Source organism: Manis pentadactyla, chromosome 4 (genome assembly GCF_030020395.1).
Source record: "Manis pentadactyla isolate mManPen7 chromosome 4, mManPen7.hap1, whole genome shotgun sequence".
NCBI lineage: Eukaryota > Metazoa > Chordata > Mammalia > Pholidota > Manidae > Manis > Manis pentadactyla.
In genome coordinates this window covers 9,270,402-9,293,488 of record NC_080022.1, presented here as the reverse complement: position 1 = coordinate 9,293,488, position 23,087 = coordinate 9,270,402, and the positions used below count along the sequence as shown (strand labels likewise).

Below are 23,087 nucleotides of genomic sequence, written 5' to 3'. Positions count from 1 at the left end.
AGGAACATGGTGTTTGGAAAAATGGAAGTAAATGCAAGAAGAAATTGGAAGACTTGAAACTGGAATCGTTGAACTGCCTCTGGGACAGGTTTAGTGTGTGCTGGGCGCGGTGGAGGAAACAGTTCATTCCAAACCAGCACAGAATTCAGTTCAGGGTGCCTCCACTCTAGATCTTGCCTCTGTCCTTAGCCTTTCTCTCCCCCAGTTCGGGCTCCCCTGAAGCTGTGCTCCACATCCCAGTGCTTCTCTGTTGGCACCATTACAGGCCCTGGCTCAGTCTGGTTTTTCTGATTGTCAGACCCAATACCTATCCCATCTTCAGGGATGGCAGACCCGGATGTCCCCCAGGGTCCTCACCTTGGGCCAGTGGTGTGTACCTGTGTACTTGAAACCCAGAGGGTCACTTTTAAAAATACTCCTCACTATGACAAAAGTATCTTCAGTAATGATCAGGAATGAAACAAATAATAGTAGCAAGAAATGCAGTGAAAAAAATGGAACTTCTAAAACACAAAATTATGCCAGTAGAAATTATTATAGTACAAAAAGGACTCAACTACTTAATCTTTTCTGTATTTTTTAGATTTATATATTTACTTGATGGTTTGATTTTTGATTTTTTGGTTATTGACTTATATACCAAATGTTTAAGTAACTGTCCAGTAACTAGCAAGTGAATTTTAATGAAATCAAAACATCTGCAAAAGGTGCAATTTCAGCAACTAATAAATCATACCACTGATAAAATATCTTCTTGTATGGTTCATTTATGAACTAAAATTGGTATTTTCCAAACAAAAATATTATCCTTCATAATCTGTACTGATTCACTGCTTAAAGTTTTAAGCACAAATAAAAACCAAAGAGGCCACAGAGGAGGACAAAGCTGAAGCAATTCAGGTTCTCTCGCTTCGTTTTCACAACCACGGTCTACCGTCATTTACTTCCAACATACTATTTAAACGCAAGCGTAAGTAGTAACACAGAAGTTGGAGACTTGAACTGTGCCCAAAGTAGGCTTGAACAATTCCAAACCATTAGAAATTTCCCTCAAAATGAAGATGTGTAGCTGACGCTGCACAGCTGAGGGGACCCACTGCATAACCAAAGTCCCAGAATTAATTTCCATGTGGAATGCAAGGTTTATTAAAGGATTAGTACTACAAATGTGCTTACTTGAAGTTTACATATGTAATATTAAAACTCAACAGAACTTAAACCTACTCTAGATTTTTAAGGGGAGAATTTTATCACAGGCTTCCTTTACAGTTGCCAAGTGCATGGTGTTAATAAAAAGCAGACTGGCTTTTAGTCCTGGTTTCATTATTGTAATTGTCTACAGGCAGTCAGGCAACCACTCCCACCCTTGTATGTAGCTGTCATGGGCTGACCATTCGATTGCCACTCTGTCACAGGGAGGGACAGTCACAGTTTCTACTCGACCTGCCACCCACACCTCACCCTCTTGTTTGGCTTCTGCTCCCACAGTTCCAGAAGAAAACTTCTCTTACAGGCAATGTCCTCCATATTGCTGGATCCACACACATCTTGACTTTTCGACACCGTTCAACCCAGCTGACCACATCCTGTTCCTTGAGACATTCTATTCTCCCTCCACCCACGTCTCCAGTCGCTCTTTCTCAATCTCCTTTCCTGGCCCTACTCCTACATGTACCACTAGATGCTGGCATTCCCAGGGCTTGGCCCTGTCCCTTTTCTCACATTCTAGGCTCGTTATAATCGAATGGTCTCCCAGGAAGCCAAGCACACACGGCTCACTGGCAAGCCACTCGCTCTCGAGTTCCTAGCTACCTGTGTACCATCTCTGATTACTACGTCACTGACATCTTGAACCAAGTATGCCCATACCGAGATGACGTTCATTCGTTCAACATGCGATGCATTTAACAGTTAATGGAACCAGCCACAGACTTCCAGATCTTCCCGATGTTCCCCCACCTCAGTGATCACTGCGGTTGTTGCCTCATTTTCCCTAACTCTCTTCATGAAGTCCGTCCCAGCTGTTCTCCCTTGAAAGCACAGTTCAGGACTATCTTCTACTCTCCATCTCCACGGGCTCCCAAGCCCCTCTTCTTTCTTACCTGGCCTACTGCCTCAGCCTTCCACTCCTGACTCATTCTTCCCATTCCCCATTTTGCAGCCAGAGAGGTGTATTTGAGATGACAATCTTACAGTGAAATTCTCTGCTCCAAAACCTTTCCCCATACAGTTTACAAAGTCCTCATGGCCTGGCCACAGCCTCCTCTCCAGCCGGTCTGGAGATCCTGGTCCTTAGAGGTGCTGTTCAGCTCCTTACTGCTGGGACTTCACACGCTCTCCCCGTGTCACTAGTTCTTCTCAGTCCTTCTGGGCTCAGGTTACCTGCCTCTTCCCCAGTGAAGTCCTCCCTGCCCCGCCCTGATGTCCACTAACCCAATGAGGGCAGTGAGGGTGTCACCCTACTTCTTGCAGATCCCTGGCACCCAGGTAGATGCTCACAGCAAGAGCTGGCAGTGCCTCCCTATTGTTGGAGGGGCAGAAACTTAGTGACTCTGGGATCAGTCACCTGTGTTGTCTAGGGACACCTTGGGTGGATGGTCTCTGTGGACAGACCATCAAATAGAATGGAGAATTGCCTTTCTGCAGGCATGGCTGGACTTCCGGAAGCCTCTGGGTACCGACGAACTTCAGTACTTTCGGGAAACATGTCCCCCTTAGTAGCCCTGGGAGTCACCTCAGCACCTCTCCTCTCCCCTTCCCTCCCCTCCCCGCACACACCACCCTCTGCAGGGTTCACGGGCCCAGGGTTCCCAAGGGTCAGTTTGGCCTAGATCCACGTTTCCTCCAAGGCAGATGTACCCATGACTATTTTTTGGGCTTTTGAGTTAGACCAGAACAAGCATGATGTGTGAAGTTTTATTACTCCCTGGGAACTTCTGGCGCCGGGGGTGCTGCTTGGCAAGGGCTGTGGGAGAAGTGGTCTGGCTCGTCTTAGTGTGACAAGTGGGTGGACCAGCCCCTGGGCAGAAGGAAGGAAGGTCTGCAGAGCCACCATACCCGCACCAAGTCCCCCTAAAGTTCCAGCTGGGTCACTGGAGGCAGCTTAATTAAGGCTGCTGTATCTTCTCTTTTCCTCCAACGTTGTTTACTTCACGCACTTACCGCTGCTCCAGAGGACAGCCCGAGGTAGCAGTTCCTCCTCTGCCCACTGGAAGATGTGGGTCAGTGCCTCACACACACACACACACACAAATAAATCAGATTGTACAGGATTGATTGATAGAGTCTGTAAACTTAAACTTTCATCAATACATATGAATGCGTGCATCTGTATACTTATCTCCACATGCCTCAAAGAGAATATATACTTTATTTCATATGCTCATGGAACATTTATAAAAGTTCATCAAGTACTTGGACAAAAAGAGAACCACATAACATTTTTTAAATGTTAAAAACTTCAGGTTACACTTACTGACTATAATCTAATAATACATGAAATGAGCAATTTTGGGAAGATACTTTCTTTTAATATTTAGAAATTACATATTCATAGGTAGTTTTTAGCCTGAAGACATAAGAAATAAGCTACATGGAAAGCAATGAAAGAACACTTAATAGCAAAATCTCTGAGATAAACAAGGCCGTATTCAGAAGAAAATTTTTAACCTTAAAACGCCATCATTATTTAAAGAAGAAAAGGGAAAACAAAATGAAACAAAACAGAACTAAGTACTTATCTTAGAAAGAAAGGGAGGAACAGTAAAATAAATCAAAACAAGCCAGGTAGGGGGAGTGAGAGATTAAAGATGTAATCAATAGAACAATAAAAACAAAACGCAAAGAGAAACAAATCCCCAACTGGTTCTTTGAAAAGAACAACTCAAAAACTTAGTTACAAAAAAAAGAGTAAAAATAGCAAGATTCAGGCTAAGAAAGGAGAAATAACCAGGCACAAAGGGTATGAGAATGATCTGAGACTACATGTGAGTGAAAACGAATTAAAAACCTGAGAACTGGATGATTTTTAAAAATCAAAAGGCTTCCAAAATTGGCCTATGAAGAAATGGGGAACTTAAATCCCCCAATTAGCAGAGGGCACAGTGTGGTGACATTTAAAGGGAATCATTGAAAAAGATTCCAGAACCTCATGGGTCTGCGGCCTATTCATCTAACTTTAGTAACTTCCATCTAACTTAAAAATCAAGAACAGGAAATTCTAATGTAATTTAAGTACTGCAAACCGTAACAAATGGTGGAAATCTCCCCAACCCATTTTATGTAAGCAGCAGGATTTTAACTCTAAAATCTGAGGAAGGGACTAAGAAAAAAGAAAAATAGACCCTCTCACTTGAAAAAACACAAAGACTCAAAATGTTAGCAAATAGAACCAAGAAATACATCACAAGAATAACAAATTAACACATTATGACCAAATAGGGATTATTCCAGGGAGAAAGGGTGGTGCTACTGCGGTATCAGGAAATGAACATTATGTATTACATTAAAAAAAAATTACATGAGAAAAGAACAATTTGGTCATAATAACAGACGCTGGTTGAAAGAGTATTTGTTGTAATCAGCAGCCGCTCTGACTTCACTTCCTACAAATGAAAAGAGGGTTGAACTCCCTGCCAGGGAAACGCAAAATGAAGTGAGACTGGGGTACAGCTCCGTGTCCATTGGACTGGTGTATATTTCCAGCACAGGCTCGGGGAGAGGGCACCCACAGGGGGCTGCAGCCCTCCACATCCCACCAGCATTTCTGGAAAGCGACCTTGCGTACACACCCTCTGAGTATGATCAGCTCTGGGGAGTCTACTACACAAAATTAAAATGAGTGCCTAAGTACACAAATAGGATGGTTTTGATAGCATTGTTCTTTGGGGGGCATGGTGGGTGGTGTGAAAACAAAGTGAATACCCACCAATACAGGAATAGGGAGTCAGTCACAGAATTTACACCATCAATTATGGTGCAATTACTGCACAGCAGTTAAGAGAACAGAGTTATACCAACCTGAAGGCAACACTGGGAAGCTGCAAAAAGTATGTATGATTCCAACTTCATAAAAACAATGTTCGGACACCATGTGCGCACAGGTGCGTCTATGTGTGTATGTCTGTATGTAGTTACATGAGCATATGGCGATGCACGAGGTCTTGGTTTTGGGTGGAGTAGAGAGGTGATGCTGGGGGGACCAGGAAGGGACAAATACTGCCGTACTGCTTTCATATGACAACATACATTGGAAATTATATTTTTGTGTTGCATCTGTGTGAGAAAATCTAAACTAATTAAAAAGTTTTGACAGGAGTTTTCAGCAACAAGTTCCTTTCTCCTTTTTTCTTTGAAGTCATCTCCCAACCAGAGAAATGCAGTTTGATTGGCAGCTGCTCCTCAAGACGTGGTCTTGTAGTGGATGGCTACCTGCCAGGGGGCCTGCTGAGCTTGGAGAAGGGGAGAGGTCACACACACACCCTGTCTCTGCCGGCAGCTTCTCCAGGCCCAAGTCTAACACTGCCCGCTGCCTTGGGAGCCCCAGAAATATCCTAGTTGTGCCCTCGTTCACTAGGAGGGGTCAGCCACACCTCCTAGCCTCCGCCACTTACAAGGGGAGCTTCTTTGTCTGCTGTGCTCGGGTTTGGGAAGCACAGCCCCTTCGCCTCTTGGATTTCTGTGTGACGCTGGGTTCACACGGGCTCTTGTTGACTTCAAGTGGGCAATGGGGTATTTGAACAGGGAAGAGGGAACATTTCTTGATTAAATTCAATTCTCTGATTATTCCATGGAATTGTGCAGTTGAATACAGCTAGGGAAAAACACTACACAGGCTGCCTGGCCTCACTTTAAACTCAAAATCGCCAGCCCCAACTGGGCCCTGATTGTTCTTTGGCGGACATAGTGTACCTCCCTGGTCTGTTCACTTTTCCATTATCCTGAACGACTGTTTCACATCTTCTCCTCTCTCCCCAAATCTCCACTGCTTCCTGCCCCATACCCTGTACCACTTTTTGCTGATTTCCTAGAGGAAATGGAAGCAATCAGAAGAGAATCCCCTAAAGTTTCCACTGTACCTACCCATCTCCCTGCCCAGGTGGTCTTCCTTCTCTCCGTTATTACTACACTTTCTTACTCCATTTATGGCCAGGTTACTCCAGAGCATTGTGAGTATTAGTTGCGTCCAGTTTCTCTCCTTCCATATTTCTCTTGAATTCACTGCGATCCGGCTTTCACCTCTGCCACTCTGCTAAAACTGCTCTTAGAAGATCTCCAGTGACCTCGATGACGTAAACCCAGTGTGGTTGGTCCTCATCCTACTTGACTTACCTGCAGCATTTCTGGACTTGGCTTTGGGGGCCACACCCTCCTGGTTTCCTGCCTGTGTTCCGGATGGTCGTCTCCCTCTGCCTACACTTTAAACTTTGGGGAGCCCCAGGGCTCGTATCTGGGGCCTTTTCTTTTTGCTGCCTCCACGTGACCTTAGTATGCTGATGGCTCCCCACTGGTGCCTTTGGCCTGGACTTCTCTCTTGAACTCCAGGCTTGTGTGCCCCACTGCACTCTTGACACCTCCAAATAGGCGCCTTGACCTTCACGTGTCCAAAGTGGGCTCTGAACCTGCTTCTCCTGAAGTCGCCCCTTCTCGTAAATGACAGCTTCCATCCTGCCAGGGCCCCGACCAGTAACCCAAGAGCGGAGGCGTGAGGAGCGCCATGCGGCCCGGGATGGAGGACGAAGCTGCTCACTCTTGGAAAGTTAAGTAATGTCCAAGGTGCAGGGCTGGCTGGGGGTGTGCTTCCTGGGAGCGAGGGGTGGGGCTGCACGTTACTGTGGCCACGGCAGTATGTGTGCCGCCCGTCACTGGTGACGGTCCTAGGATCTGTGGAACACCAAAGAACTGGGAGAAAACATGTCTGGGAAGTCAACAGACCTTTTTATTCCACAGGAAGAAAAATTACGACTCTGATATGAGAAACAGATTAAAGAGTCTTTACAGATCGGTGATTGTATGTAATAACGTTTACACAATGCAGAACCACATAGTTTATTTTCAGAATTTTATCAAGCAGCTACTATGGTATTCTGAGGCACAGATGATGTTTAAAAATAAAGCGGCCCTGGAGCCTTCTGAACACTGAGGTGAGTAGTACCCACTGGGCAGCAGGACTCTCCAGGGCTGGTGAGGGGCTGCTTTCCCCTCTTCCAGTCAGTGCTGACCGGGCCGCGGTGTGGGGAGACACTGACCTCTGGCTTGCTTTCCCAGCGGGCAAAGAAAAGCAGCTATGGTCAGGCAGCAATATGTGTTGGCCAACTGTGCCTGGTCAGAGAATTAGGATAGCTTTCGATTTTGCCTTATCCAATTTCTCCTTATTCAATTTACTTTCCTCTGAGGGTAACTGTGTATTTGAGGCAGCATGAAAATCGGTAGAAATTATCATAACAAAGTCTCAGGCATTACTGGCTAAATACCAGTTTAAAAAGAAACGGCATTCAAGGAGCCAGAGGCAGGGCCCGCTTCCTCCAAAGTTCAGATTTTTTCCTGGCCAACCAGGAAGCTCTGTCCAAAGCCCCTGAAACCTTATCACCGGCTGGCATGAGGCTGTGGGGGCAGAGCAGAGCTGGAGAAGCCCGTGGTTGGCAACCTCCAGCCCCCACATTTGGTCTTCAGATCCCATTTTAACATCTGCAGTCGGAAGGGCAAATGTCAGAGGAGGGTTGCGCGATTGGAGGAGCTGGGCACCTATTTCAGGGGCCGATTAAAATTAGAAAGGAGCAGGAGGGGCACGTGCCCCGCCCCAGTCCTCCTTGGCACACCTGCTCAGCACAGCCCTCCACCAACTCTGTGCAGTGGGGGCTGAGGACACTCAAGGGACTGAAGGCAGACCCTGTAGTGACACTAAACTGCTTAATCCAGAACAGGAATTTCCAACGACTTCATTCCACAAAATGACAGAAGGCTCACTGATGCAAACTATGGACCCTTCTGAGAGTCTCCCCTTTAAGAGATCATGATCTCAAGCAGTGGGTGGTGGGAAAAACAGTAAGCCAAGCTTGTGGGGAGCAGGGAGGGGACAGACCCGCGGGAGGCAACCCTTCGTGCCCTGCTGCAGCACCGGGCTGGGCGCTAATACAACTGACTGCCACACAGCAAAGACCAACTGAAACCCATCCCAGCCCTTCAAATGCCAAGACTCAGTTTTGTGATGCACAGGTTTATAGTTCAGTGAAGACTATACAAACTTTGGAGTTCACGATGACCCATGAAAGGGTTACTTAGCTGACGCCCTTGAGCACTTGCGCTAGAGGGAGTGCCCGCATGCACAGTGCTGGGGACTGACAGACAGACAGACAGACAGGCAGATCAGCCTCATTTGTGTCTTGGAAGGATTCGGGTCATGAGTTACAAACACCAAAACCTCTACACATCCACTGATCCCGAGGAGTTTGAGATCTCAGCTGCATGTGACAAGGTTGTAGAAAGTGGTAAACTTTATTAAAATCAAGTTTTAAAACCACAACGCTGGTCGGTCCTTCATTCTAGACTGAGGCTCCCCCACGCCCAACCTGTTAATTCCTTACAGAAAAGGAAACACACACCATGAACATGACCCATGAAGAAGAGGGCATTCATGCCAGGCCTTACCACTGGCTGAAATTTAAAACCAAGGACAAGAGATGTTTTGGCCAAAACTTGGTTCCATGAAACACTTACAAAAATGGCTTTTTAACACTCAAATGTTATTCCCTTTCTGAGACTATCTCCCTCTCCCTTGTTACCTGGTACTGCCATCACTGACCCCGGGGCTGGGGACCTGGCGCCTGCCTGTGGCTTCATTAAAGAGAAGAGTCCCACCTTCCCCCTGTTGTTGTCCAGGAAGGAGCACATTCTCATTGCAGAGGCTTTGTTGATAAGTTTGTGGACTTTTGATTTGTTAAAATAAACAGTTCTGTGGGACTTACTTCCTTCTAAATCAACAGAGCCTACCAAGTTTCCAACTGACCCTCTGATAATAAGCCAAGAAAAATATAATGCTGGTGTGTGTGTGCGTGTGCCTTTGTGCACGCACACACACATGTGGTAATGGAATAGTTTTCCTCAAAGTTTGGCAAGACTAGTTGGGAGAAAGCCAAATAGATAGATAAAAAAGAACTTGTGATAATCTAGGAACTAGCTTTAAAATGGGGGTGGGAAATAAATAAAGGTGGGTTTCTGAGCCACTGGCCCCATCTCTTTAAGGGCAGCTCTGGCTCCAGCCACAGCCTGGGCAGCCACCCCCTCATGGCACCACTTCAGGGCACCTGCCACCCCACCTCAGGCCACGTGACTGTGAACACTCTAGTTTCCAAAACTGACATGTCATTCTTCAACTTTCAAGAATGCCTTTTTACAGAGAGTACCCTGAATTAGACGTGTGAATTAGTGCAATAGAAGATCCAATATAATTTTATACTACTTTACAGTTAACAAACCTTTACACACATCACGGGCTCTGTTCAGAAATGCTCCTGTATATTTACAAACACACAGTTGTACATATATATATATATATATATATACATGTTAACAAAATACAGGGCAATCTGGAAATTAGTCACCTCGGTATACTTTTTTTTATGTTATTCAACCAATACTTTTAAAAATTACTTCCCCATAATCAAAAGTAATCCCTCCACGCAACCCACAAATTAATATAGTTTCCATTTGTATTCCTCCCTCTGCCCCATATTTACTTTCCCAAGTTCCTTGATATCATCCCCCAAACCTTACTCTTTTTTTGCCTCTAATTTAAGCCAAGCCCATGGGCCTCTTCTGCCGACTGATCTGGGGTTCGTGTCCTGGAGCACCTCTCTGGCAGCCGGGATTTCTCAGGAGTCCAGCTCCAACTGCTCCTGATTTTCATTGAGTCTTAACATAAGTTGCTGTTCATAGTAAAGGCTCTTTGCATAGTTTATTTCTTGTGATAACTTGACAGCAAGGACCTCCGATTTCACATGGACCTGAAGAGCAGAACCGAATGAGTAACTTGCCCCCAAGGTGGGGAACCAAACGGACTCACAGGACACAGGCAGTTTAAATTCACCTGGGCATTCGCTCCCAGCCTGGCTTCAGCTCAGAACACTGCAGGTGTACTTTTAAGAAACAGGTTTCTAGGGCCTACTCCTAGTTAATGCTGATTCAAGGTCTGGGGTACACTCCTGGAACCTGGATCTTTAACATGTTCCCCAGGTGACTGTGTAGCCCACCCATAACCACCTGACGTTCGGGACTCCCTGTGACTGAGAACCGGTGTTGGCTCGGAGGAGGAGGCCCTGCTGGGGCAGCACCAGGGGCCAGAACAAGGACCGCACCTGCGGGATTCACATCACTCTCGGAGGGCCCCTTCTCTCGCGTAACCAGTGCACACGCCCAGCCCGGGGGTGCCAAGAAGCCCGGCCAGGCGTGTACTCACCATTGGCTTCTGATGGGAAGGGCCAGGGATGGACACCCCACTGCTTGAGTTCACTGCTTTCTTGGTCACCTGCACATACACCTTCCCGTGGTCTTTGGAGACGAGGCAGTGGTAGAGGTCGTCGTATTTGACTTCTAGGAAAATGGCCTCTCGATCTACATAGTCTCCACTTTTCAGGAAGTAAACAGCTTTGGAGGAGATGAGCACACAGTAGCTATCGATGTTCTCCACGGCTATGAAGCTGTCAAGGAAGGGGGACATCAGAATGGCACACACACGGAGCTTCACCTCAGCACGTGGGGGCCCGCCACCACTGGTTACTGAGCCAGAAGACGTGGGAGGAGGCCCGGCCTGGAATCCAGGCCCCCTCACTGACTGCATCTGAACCTCAGTTTCCTCACTTGGAAACTAGAAATAAAAGTGACACTGGCCTGGAGGGGCTGTAAAGCTCACGGTCCCTTCCTTGTACACAGGGTGCTGGATCCATATCAGCTCATGATGACAACCAATAGTACCAGCAAAAGAAACAGTTTTATACAGCAGCAGACTCACAGACTCCAAGAAAGGACTAGCGGTTACCAAAGGGGAGGGGTGGGGAAGGGCAGGTGGGGAGGGAGGGAGAAGGGGATCGAGGGGCATTATGATTGGCACACGTGGTGTGGGGGGGATCGTGGGGAAGGCAGTGTAGCACAGAGAAGACAAGTAGTGACTCTGTGGCATCTTACTACACTGATGGACAGTGACTGCAATGGGGTATGGAGGGGACTCAATAATATGGCTGAATGTAATAACCACATTGTTTTTCATGTGAAACCTTCATAAGAGTGTATATCAATGACACCTTAATAAAAAATAAAAATAATAAAATAATGATCTATACTATCCTTAAAAAAAAAAGAAACAGTTTTATTGTATTGTGTGGGGTGTTTTTTCAGTGAGAGTTTTTAGGTAGTTTAAGGCTTAAAGAAAACTGTAAGAAGGCTTTGGTAAACAGAACAAAATAGAGGAAGAAAATGCATACATTTAAATGCTGACTGAATCAGCAGCGGGCAAAGTTCACTGCTAATGGGGGCAAGGTGAACGCTAGGGGCTGCAAGGCATGGCAGTGTGGGGGATGAAGATGGCAGGGGGAAAGCAGGATTAAATCAGTTTCCCAACAGGCAGGTGGACACGACAGCACAGTGTTCTAGCACTGGCACCCGTGCGTGTACCCTTCCTGTCTCGGTTCTATTCAGAGGTCACCCTGTCTCTGCTCAATACCTCCAGTGACAAGAACCCATGAGACCACCACTGCATTCTCAGAAACCTCTAAGAATTAGACAGTGGTTTCTTAAGTAAAGCTGTTATCCTGATTCTCATAACTTTCAGTCATTACTTTTAGGGTCTTTAGGGCTGCTCAGAAAAGATCTCATTCCTCTTCCTCCAGGGAGTTCACAGATTTAAAGTGGAAATTTATGCACATCAAACCTCTTGGCTCAGCTACTGAATGAAGGGCAATGACCCTTGGAAACAGCCCTGACAGCTCTCCGGGGCCTGGCTGCCTCCGCTGCATCTTGTGACAGCCTCTACAATGAACAGCGACTATGAGGGGCAGCAAAGGAGGGTGGGTGACGGGGCAGGAATACTAAGAGCTGACAACGGGCTGGCTGTCAAGCTCCGGGCCCCTGGAACTTGACATCCTGAGAAGAATTTCCAAACTGTAGTCACTCAGAGTGGAGGCTCCCCCTGGAGTTGCTTGGGGACAAGGGTCCCCAGTTGGCTTTGTTTGCTGAAGGGACAGAGGCCCACCAGCTGGTGGACAAGCCAGTTTCCTTTCACCCAAGCATGTGCTGGGCACCTGCTCACCTCTGGGCTCAGACAGCCCCCCATTCAGAACGCCACCCCAGCTGAGAATCTCAAGTTCCAACTTCTCCAAGAAGCTTCCCTGAATACTCCAGCCCTGGTCTGACTTTTGAATACTTAACTGCTTCCCTTCAAAAGCATGACCAAACACTCTCTGCTTTCTTTATGTTCTCTGAGGTGCTTGAGGTAAGGTAGGGTCCACATCCTACACCCATCGGCTCTCCCTGAGCACCTGCCACTGAGCCAGCCACCCCATAAGTGCTCGGTGACTATCTGCCCAGTTCCAGGGCCATTTTAATTACAGTCTCGCATGACAAAATTGGGGTTTATTGTTCTAACTGGTTGGCAATGCCAAGAATGTAGACTTGTAAAGTCTCAATGCCAAAATTAGAAATACCCAGCAGCTTTTGGTGTTCAGGCCACTTAGCACAAGAATCTCCCACATCCCAGGCTCTGGCAGCATCAAGGGCGCAGTATTATCACTTAATCAAACTGACTCAATCTAAAATAGCTAGTCCAGGGGGAAGCAAGAGGAAACAGAGACAGAAAGAGATGAAACAAACATCCTGACACAGAAAGGAAGCGGCATAGTCCAGCTAGAGCTCACGGGGGGCTAGCTTACAGCCTATGGCTTCTGAGCACAGGCAGGCTGGGCACGGGGCTGGTGAGGCTGAAATGGGTGCTCAAAAGGGACCCCTGAAGCCGGCCACCACGGCTGGGCTGAGAGCAGGGATGTGAGCCCAGGACAGGGCTCTCCCACCCCACCGCTCTTGCCCCTGCCCTCGGGTTCTGGCGCCTGCTGTGGCCGACGTTTATGCACAGGCTCCAGGACAGGCCAAGGCCTTTCCGTGAGGGCAGCTGCTCTGATGCCTGGGCCAGAGTGGCTGACATTATTAGTGCACTTTCCATACTGGAACACTTTTATATGCTTTAAAATAGACTGCTTTCCAAGATGCCACAGATGGCTCACGTTCCCAATCGGGCTAGAAGGACCTGGGGAGGAAGGGCAGCTCCAGGCTGGGGTGTGTGCTGGGGGCACTTCACACAGTGGAGGAAGCCTGCTGGCCAGGCCGCTGCTTTCTCTGTGGCTCAGTGTCCACATTTGATAGAGATGACATTCCCTGCTGGCCTCCTTCATGATGTAGAGTCAAAAGACCCGAGGCCATGCAGAAAGGTGAGGGGAGAGGGCAGCTTTGTGAATGGGCACCAGTCTCTATCGAGTCCAGGGGCCCCAACCCCACCCTGAAACCTACTACAGAGCAAGAGTATCACCAACAGGAGGAGAAAGGGAAATAGCTGGGCCGCAGCTGGAGTGCCAGGGTCCCCCTACTGTGTTCTGAGCAAGAATGCAGAGACTGACTGTGCAAACAGCTGTCTCCCCATTTTCCTTCTGACACAATCCCTGAGCTCCTACAACCAATGGCCGAGGCTTGGGTTTCATTAGCATTAGTAGTACTAGTATTTACAAAATCTGGCAACCACATCAAAGAATAATTAAAACTGAGCTCCAGAATAGGGGCGCCCCTCCTACAATGAAGATGGACCCATACTCACTGCTCCGTGAGAGAGGAGCCGCCACTCAGGGTGACGAGGAGCCGGGCCACAGCAGTGTCCCCAGCCCTCCCCTCTGCCGGCCTCCAAAGCTACAGCGTCTCCCTCCCTCCGTCCCTGCCTGTTCACCTGCAGAGGGCCTGCTCTCCACAGGTTCTGTGCACACATTTTAGGTTGCTACAGATTCTATAACTGATCTATAAAAGAAAGATTTTTCGATTTAGGGTAAAAATTTTAATTTTAACTCTCCTTTAAGAAGAGGCAGAGAATACTCTGGCCTTGGGAGTGACGTCAGACAGTTTCACCTGAGAGAAAGGAAGGCTGGGGCATGTGGCTCGCATCATTCTCTGAGACATCAGATGCTGATGGCGGGTGAAGCTGGCCACTGCGAGGTAGCGCCCACTCTCCCTAACAACACGTCAGGCCATGACCACCACGGGGCTCTCAGCAACCCCAGCGCACTGACTGTCAACAATGGCTTCAGCCTCTCACGCTGTGGCAGGTGATAATGTCCTCTCCAGGGCATATGGCTGACACGCCATCAGAGCCAGCCAGTCACTGCTAGCCAGAAGGCTTTGCTTAGGACTCCCCTGCTGGCACCTGTAGAGCAAGGATCATCCTATCTACTCTGCGGGGCCACAGGATGAGAAGACCTAGCTATGTGCCCAGAACAGGAGAGATGCTCAGCTGATGGCGGCTGCTGTCATTTGCTTCTTGTGTTGAGACAGAGGCCGGGTCGCCCTGATCCTGTGGGGGAGGGTCTCCTTGGAAGTTTACAAATCCTTGCATCAGCAGGTTGGAGAAATGAGAGTCCCTCTAAAACTCCACATGGAAAATGGGTTCAGGAGCGACTGCTGCTCCGAGAGAGAGAAATTTGTCAAGTAATTGTTTCAGCCACCCTCTTCAATTTGATTTTTTTTCTTTTATTCCCCCCCCCTTTTTTGCCTTATTAACTCTATTATATATCTATGTTCTACTCACGTTGGAGTCATTTCAAAATCAGGAAAGCTTTGAGTCATCTTACTCTGAGGCGTCCTAGAATAGGCTTCCCCCACCGAGTGCGTCACCCCGAGTCCATGTGTCTGATACGGCGTCATTCTGAGCCAGGCCGCTGCAGGACATCCCGCCAGTCCCTGGAGTTCAGCGATGCCCTCTGCTGAGCTGCCCTTCCTTCTCAGTTCTCTCCTCCCTAGACTGCCTATTGCAGTTGGTGGCATCCCCATCCAACCACACAGGCTAGAAGCCCAGGACTCCTTCTCAAGCCCCTCCTTGCTCATATCCTCCGCTTGGCACCATTCTAACTAGTACTGATGGCTCCTCCTAAATGCCTCCCAGTGCTGTGCCCTCTCTCTACCCTTCTTCACTGCCCCTGTCTGTGTTTCAGCCTCTCCACCTTTTCCCTGGCTGCTCCCAGGGCCTCTTGACTGGTGTCCTGTCTCCAGACTCTCCAACTTGGATCCATTTATCTGTTGCTGTCAAAGTTACATTTTTAACCTGTGGACATTTTAGTGGTATTCTCTTCAAAACCTCACCACTGCCTACAAAAGAGGTAAATGCAGTGTGGCCAGTAGGTTACAGCTCTGAGTCTGGCCTGTGCCCACCTCCCAGGGCAGCCTCGGCTCCCTCCCTCCCACACGCATGCTGCCACCACACGTGGCTAACTCAAATTCTCCAGAAATGCCACTAACTCTTCAGCCTCTTCGCCTCTGCCTAGCGCTTGTCTCTGCGCATGCACCTTTTTCCTCTTCCCTCCTGGCACAGTTCGCCTCATCCTGCAGGACCAGGTCACAGCCTATCTATAGCCTCCCCTGGCTCTCTGGGCATAAATTAATCACTCCCCCTTGCGGCCCCATAACACATGGCTCATGCTTCTATTCAAAAAGCAATCATATGCTACAGACAGTAATACTGTCTGCTCCTCTGCTACGGTGAACTCGTTGAGGGAAGAGCAAATTGCTTACTCGTGCTGGAGTGTAGTAGAATTCAGTAAGTTTATGTTAGGTAGCCCTAGAAAATGAAATGGTAATGAATGTACATGATAAAGTCTAAGAATTTGTCAGAATACATGCAACTTTTGATGCTGGGTCTATTTTACCCAATAGTAAAGGTAAAGAATTCTCTAGAAACTTTTGATTTAACTGATTGAAAGATTTAGCAACCCAGTAACTTTATCAGTGTTAACTGGCTAACCCTTCAAATGCAAGTTTAAATTCAGGGGCATATCAAAGAACATTTAATTCCCTAAGTGCCAATGGTTATTGATTGATTCTTTCCTGGTTTAGAAAATGGAAGCCAATGAATTCTATCCCATTTCACAAAAGGAGCTGTCTTTTGGGGTTTTTGAGACTGTACATATTAATATAATGTTTATAATTAAATGCTATTAGAATTAACACTATAGCCTGTGCTCAAAATTTTTTTTTTGATTTCTATCTTTATCTGCTACTTCTCAAGAAGAATAGATAAGATAAAAAAATACCATAAACAGCATTTTACAAGGCGGGCAAGGAAGGAGAATTTTATTCCTGATTTTCTTTCTTTCTGTACTCTTTGAATTTGCTAACCATGAGCAAGAGTTTATTTCATCAAAAGAGAGAGCGCATTCACTGGCTAGTGGGTTTATAGGTCATTTTTATTTTTTTTAAATACTTTTTTGTCTTAAGAGATCTCCTAAGTGCTATTTTCTAAAACTACATTTTTGAAAATATAATCCAATTGTCAAAATCCCGTAAACAGTATGTTAGGGCAGCTCCTGTGGTTGTGTGGGTTGCCTGGGGGCACCTCTTTGGAAAAGGCAAGAGCCCTCCTAGACTTAAAATGCTAGTATGTAACTTGGTGACAACGTGTTAGGAATAAAATAGGGACTTCTTTCTTTTTTTAATGAAAATGAGGTTTCTGGCTGCAGTTAGAGACACTAGCTATAAAGAAAAGTTAATTTAATTATACGAATTTTACTTTAACATCATCTTAACCCAGCATCGTATTTCAAAACCAAAATTGAGAAAAATGGGAAGCAATGGTAATTCTGCAACATACCAGGGAAATAGTTGATTCATTTGAAACTGAAGCCTTTTCCACTGGCCAGACCTTAAATCATGTCAATAGCTATCTTTTTAATACTGATTAATTAAATAAAATAAAAAAATTAAAAGAACAAAGTTGAAGCAACCATGGCCCTGGGGACTTTGTGGGGTTTTCACTACATCAGGAAGTAGTTACACAAGATTTTCCAGAAGTGAAACAGTGAGTCCAACTGGAAAAAATGTGGAAACATTTAGTTAGAACAGTAGAACAAGGTATTAAAGACCCTTTTAAGGGGTTAACTCTGAAGGGAAATACGCAAATAATTAGGTCTTTAAACATGTTTTTAATTACAATTCTAGGATAAAAGTCAGAGGTATAACCTGGCACTCGTGTGCTTTTCCTGCAACCCCTTTCTTACAAAGTGATGAATCTAATGTCCACGTCACCGGGAAGACCCAGCCTGACAACCGAGGACACTTGGGAGCAACATCTCCCTGACGACTTCTTCCTTGTACACTAAGGCAGGCCATGCGCTCCGTGCTTCCTTCAACATTCACTGGCAAGATTTAACCCTCAAACACAGTTTTCATCTTTAGAGTCAAAATTCATTCATGCCAGTATCTTCCTGAAGTTCATACGAATCTCAAGAGCTCCATGAAAGCCACTTCGCAGACTTCACCCGGAGTCCAGCGTTCGGCTTTCTGTGGCTCTTTTCAGTATGTGTCTCTCCCTGGGGGCAGCCCTTTTAGCTGTACTACACAACTTCTCCCTTGTGTTTTTGGCGTATGTCATTCTACTGAAAATGCATTTTGTAAGGACAGAGATGGTTCAACTTGAATAGGGGTGAGTGGAGGAGGACAGTAAAAGTACAACGTACAATAATTTATAATCTCAACCTTCTACCAAAAAATCCCCCAAAAAAGGAAAAGTGAACTCGTGTTAATATAATGCCACACTGCATCCACCCAGCTATCATTTATTCAACAAATATTTTCTGAGCACCTATTATGTGCCAGGCACTGTTCTAGGTGCTAAGGATTCTTCAGTGAATGGAACAGACAAAAATCCCGGCGCTCATGGGGCTGCCAGCCTACAGACTCTGCACTATGCCCTGCTAGACCCAAGGAATGACTCTCTGGGCCTCTGATCCAAAGACCAACCTTCCATCGGCAAAGTGGTGTAAAGTGCAGCTATGACACCAAATCCTCACCCCAAGGAAGCAGGACTGTCAAGTCTTCCCTGGGGCGAAACTGCATGGGGATCCTGGGTATTGCAGTGATGGCCAGAATGAGGCTGGACTCAAAGAGCAGAATACATAATAATGCATGCTGTGGACTGAACTGCACCCCCCATGTCCCTATGCTGAGGCTCTTACCCCAGTGAGACTATTTGGAGTCAGTAAGTAATTAAGGTTAAATGAGGTCATAAGGGTGGGGGCCCTGATCCTATATGATTAGTATCCTCATAAGAGACACCAGAGATCTTGTGCGCTCTCTCTCTGCCATGTGAGGACACAGTGAGGTGGCCATCTGCAAGCCAGGAAAAGAGCCTTCACCAGGGACTGAACTGGACTTCCAAGCCTCCACCACTGTGAGGAAATACATTTTTGTTGTTTAAGCCACTCAGTCTTTGGTATTTTGTTACAGCAGTCTGAGCTAGACTAGGACAATGTAATGTAGCTCCATCATCAAGAGGCCTTCCAAAAACACTGTGGGGGTTTGGATTACACGAAACACATCCAGGAAGATGGCATCCTATCAAGCAAGCAACAAATGAATTCTGCATTTGATTTCTGATGCCCCCATTCAAATCCTGCTACAAAAATAGGAGACAAGGTCAGTTTAACACTGCTTCTAATAGTGGCACTGAGGGCTGTCCTGGGAGGTGACATCACTTCAGATAACTCCTCCACGGACCAAAACACACTCCTGTCCCTCAGGACCCTCCCCTAGCTTGCTTTACCTTAAAGGAGACAAATAAGCATTAAAAGAAATAAAATTAGCATTTTGCTACTCATCAGGCATAACAAATTGCTTTCTTGGGGTCGGTGGTTCTAACACCTATTTGGGTTACAGGGCATTTTATTCTGAAAGGGTCCCTGTTGAACATCCTAAAATAGTGATGTGTTGAATTCTATCATATCAACTTGAAATAATTTCACTAGCTGAAAATACTACAAGATCCCAGGTGTATAAGGCTTTGCATTCAAAGAGTAACAATAAAATCTTAAGAACATTGCATTTCTAAAATTTTCAGCTACTAGCTGTTTGTCAGTCATTTCACTAGTATTCTGCAGCAAACAACAGAACACCAAAATTTAGGAGAACTTTACAGGGAGGAAAAAAAACTTAAAATGGAAAACATTCAATCTATTATTGTTTCTTTTTGAACTAACTAGAAGGAGACTGCCATTTTCTAGAAACAAGTCCTGCCACAGAACTTAGCTCGAGAACCACTGCTAAAAGTAAGAGGCTGTCTGCAAGCAGTTATATCTGAACCTACAAAACATTTGGGCCAAGGCATCTTTGACCAGTTCCAAGGTCTAAGAGTCATGATGACACCTGGATCAGAGAGAAACTTCTCAGTCTCAAGGGCAGGAAGTGCAATTCAGCGAACCAACAGAACTGGTTTCTCTCGGCTCCACTTACAATTCGTCTTGTACGTTGTCTGTTAGTTTGAAGAGCTGCTCCTGCCCCTCTGCCTGGCTCTCAGAATAGCGGGGAAGCAGCCCCTGGGGCCCTGTGCAGCAACGTGGTTTCCGAACCCTCTGTGCTTGAGTCCTAGGTAGGAAAATGGGCAAAAAGCAGAATTTAAAAAATAAGTGTTATGGGTAAAATGACTTCAGTTAAGGTAAGACACAGTCGAACTTTAGTGACTGGAGTTAAACCACAATATTACCTATGAATGCATTTAAAATTGTAGCTAAAGGCTCCAATTTTGGGTTAAAACTTTGTCTGCCAAGTTCTAGCCATGTCATCAGGGACAAGTCCGTTAACTGCTTTAGCCCTGGGTTCTAGTTTTCTCTGTGGAACAGGGTGATGACACGTGCCTCACAGGACTGCTGTGAAGGTGCCCATCAGGCCTGTGCTGGACAAAATGTGGGCCACCTACCAACGGTGGCTCCTGCTGTTATGGCTAGCCTTGCACTTGGCCTAACCCATTTTTGTAGGGATCTCTTCAGGAGAAATATGTCTGGATGTCTCAGGAAGAAGAGTAGGGGCCCTGGGGATTCAGTAAGAACACACCAAGCTTCTAGCCTTCTAAGACGAGCTCCGCTGCCTGGGTATAGGGTGAGGGACGCAGCAATCATGTGAAGGAGATGAAAGGCTCCAGGGACAGTCCCAGGCCACACTCTGGGATTCTGCAGCAGCTCTGACTCTTGCCACTCAGCTGTTAGTTGCCCAAAGGAATCTGCTTTGCTATGGCTTTCAGGGCAGGCTGATGTTGTCTTGTTCCACAAACCATATACAGGGTCATTGATAAGTACTTCTGGTGTTTTCCTAGAAACAGGAGTCCGTATTTGTCTTGGAAAGGCTGTGCGTATTTCAGATGACTGATAAGAGGGTGCCCGGTCTGTCCTTGGCCTTGGACTCGCTGTACTTTTCATGATTTGTTCCTGGATTCCACTGAAGCAAAACATCCCTCTCTAGACATACCTAACAGAGAGGAACAGGCTCACACACTGATTCAGCACTTCAGAATCACATACTAACAGCACTGCAGAGACACTTACAAGGGCAAAGAAGCACCCTGAAAGTCAAATCGGGGTGGTAATATGGAAACTTGGCACAGACCATACAGTGAGGTAGCTGCAAAACTGGGGCAATTGCAAAGCACTCCTGGGCCCATGGGGCCACCGACTGTGAAGTTCCATACCTGGGTAATGTTTGGTATGTGTCAGAAAGTCAGAAAGCCAGTGATACTATTTTAAAAGTTCACTACTAAGTACGTCTGCCCTAAGTACTATTGATTGTGCTCTTCAGGGGAGATAAAGAGACTGTAAAGGAGTTTCAGTGACCTGCACTAAGGAACTGGGGTAAAAACACCCATTTTACTTCTATCAGGTACTCACATACTCCCATCATGCAGTTTAAACTTCTTCTCTAAAAGTCAGGCCTACTAAATCTCAGCCTAAAGATTTAGTTGGTTATTTAGATCCTAGCTACTGATTGAAAGTAGGGAGGGCAGTTGAGGAAGCCACTGTTAACTCGTTAGTGGAGAAGCTTGACAACTCTAGGAGTGTGGCACTTTTCCAGGAGCAGAGCCCTGTTTCTTGTCGCCTCACCTAGTGAAATACCCACTGTCATTCCCAACACTGCTTAGGACAGGCTCATAAAGAATCCTTTTCCCAAGGCAGGCCTACTACTCTGTCACCCAATGAAGGCCCTGAAAGAGGTTTGGGCTATCCTGGAGAAAGCCCAAAGGCCCCTCCAAGAGGAAGGTGACGGGGCCCAGTCCCCAGAGCCGGTCAGGGTAAGGCTTCCTGACCGCTCTCACGCCTTCCCCATCTACTGAGAGGTCTTGTAGGCTCACCTTCCATATATATCCCAAAGCCAGCTCCTTTGCCATCTCTGTTGTAACTGGATTTGAAATGATCACAATAGTCTTATGACTTATTCTATTTCCAACCCTGTCCATTCTCTTCATAGCAACAAGAATGATCCTCTCAAAATACAACTTAGATCCAGTCAGTCATGTGCTCAAAACACATTTGCTTCACTTCCCACTGAGATAAAATATTTGCTTATTGCTTGGGTCCCCATCTGGAATGTAGGCTCCCCAAGAAGAGGGATTTTGTTTCACTCACTGCTATTCTGGGATCTAGAAGACTATGTGGCTCCTAGGAGGGAATCTGTAAATATTAGTTGAATAGATGAATGAATGCATTTGTGGGTGGGGAGCCGGCATAAGGGCCATTTTGACTACTGAGCCCCAAAGGAAAGGTGATACACAACCTCTGGTGGAGAGCTTGAACACTAGAGAGTCTGAGCTTTGAAAGTCAATAAAGTTAAGGCAAAATAAAGAGAGAGAATCCCATCCTCCTGGGTATGGCTACGTCTGGGTACAAAAAGGGTATGTCTGTCTGATGAACTGATCAAAACAAAAGAAGGGACATGAAGGCAAAGTCATGAAATTTACATCTCTTATTGACACACGTATTTTCCTTAGAAGAAACAATCTTTTCATTAGTACCTAAAGCAGAAAAAAACATGCTGCCAACTAGTAGAAAACTTACTAAGGCCCCTAAACTCTTTTGGGGGGATCCAAGGAAGCCAGAGAAGCCAAGGGAAGGCAGCTTGTTTCTGGTCCTGAGCTCTTAGAAATACCATCTTGTAATAACTAAGGGATGGTGAGAAGTAAGTGTGCCCCATATTATCACATTATCAAATAGCTCTTTGGAGCATACAGCCATCTCTTGTCTCCATGGCCTTCCCCAAATTTCAAGTGATCCAACCTCACCTCGACTTCAACACATCGTTACACCTGCAGACTATAAACCCACCCAAACACCAGAGAACCAAGAAACAGAGGAGCTCCCTGTGGGCATATGCTGCCTATTTAAGTTTCTTATCTGTCTTCCCAACAGGCTGCCAACTATCTTCCCATCTTCTAAGCTCCTCACTCTGATTAACCAGCATCAGGGAAGGCTGGATACAGTGTTTGGATGCTGTGACTGGAGGAGCTCGCTGTGGTGTTCAAGGCTCATTTTTCACATGGACACAGAAAAAGGAGAGTTCAACTTTGACACAAAAAGAAATGTAGTTTTCCCCGATAGTCTTATAAATACACATCCTACTGCTACAAGAGGTGATTTGGAGGTACTCTTATTACAAGTAGAAAGCTGGATTAAAGGAATTCTCCCCAGAATTCCCCCTTTCCTTATCATTGTTAGAAGCTGACAAACTGTCCTTTCTTCCCCAAAACTCAACTTCTGAGGTCCAAGTTGGGAGGTTGCAGGGTCAGAGGGTGTATGTGTGCTTAAAGTCAGTGTATGAATAAATGTAGTCCCAAACTTAAAGAACTGTAAACAAAAACAAGCTAGTGTTTTCAAAGCCAACAAGCCAGCACAAAGTTTAAAATGATATTCTTCAGTTCAGGGCATTGTGTGGTGGAAACGTTTTATTCATAAACTGATGATGGTACTATAAATTCAAATAATCCTCTGAAACCAGTATGACCATGCGTAACGGCAGTCCCACATCTGTTCATACTCTGT

General features: G+C 46.2%; 1 protein-coding gene across 15 annotated transcripts in view; it reads right to left on the bottom strand.

The window, feature by feature from the left end:
* Positions 1-6,915: 6,915 nt before the first annotated feature.
* VPS13D (vacuolar protein sorting 13 homolog D) overlaps positions 6,916-23,087 on the bottom strand; it is a 286,614-nt gene continuing 270,442 nt past the window's right edge. For 9 of the 15 annotated variants that reach the window (XM_057499741.1, XM_057499746.1, XM_036925130.2 and 6 more), the window contains 3 exons: positions 19,519-19,650; positions 10,454-10,694; positions 6,916-10,001 (listed from right to left, as the gene is read on the bottom strand). In XM_057499741.1, coding sequence (XP_057355724.1) covers positions 9,870-10,001; positions 10,454-10,694; positions 19,519-19,650 — 505 coding nt within the window. In that variant the 3' untranslated portion in view covers positions 6,916-9,869. Of the gene's footprint in view, positions 10,002-10,453; positions 10,695-15,454; positions 18,625-19,518; positions 19,651-23,087 lie in introns of those variants that run through there. The other 6 variants (XM_057499745.1, XM_057499751.1, XM_057499752.1 and 3 more) reach the window with 6 other exon arrangements.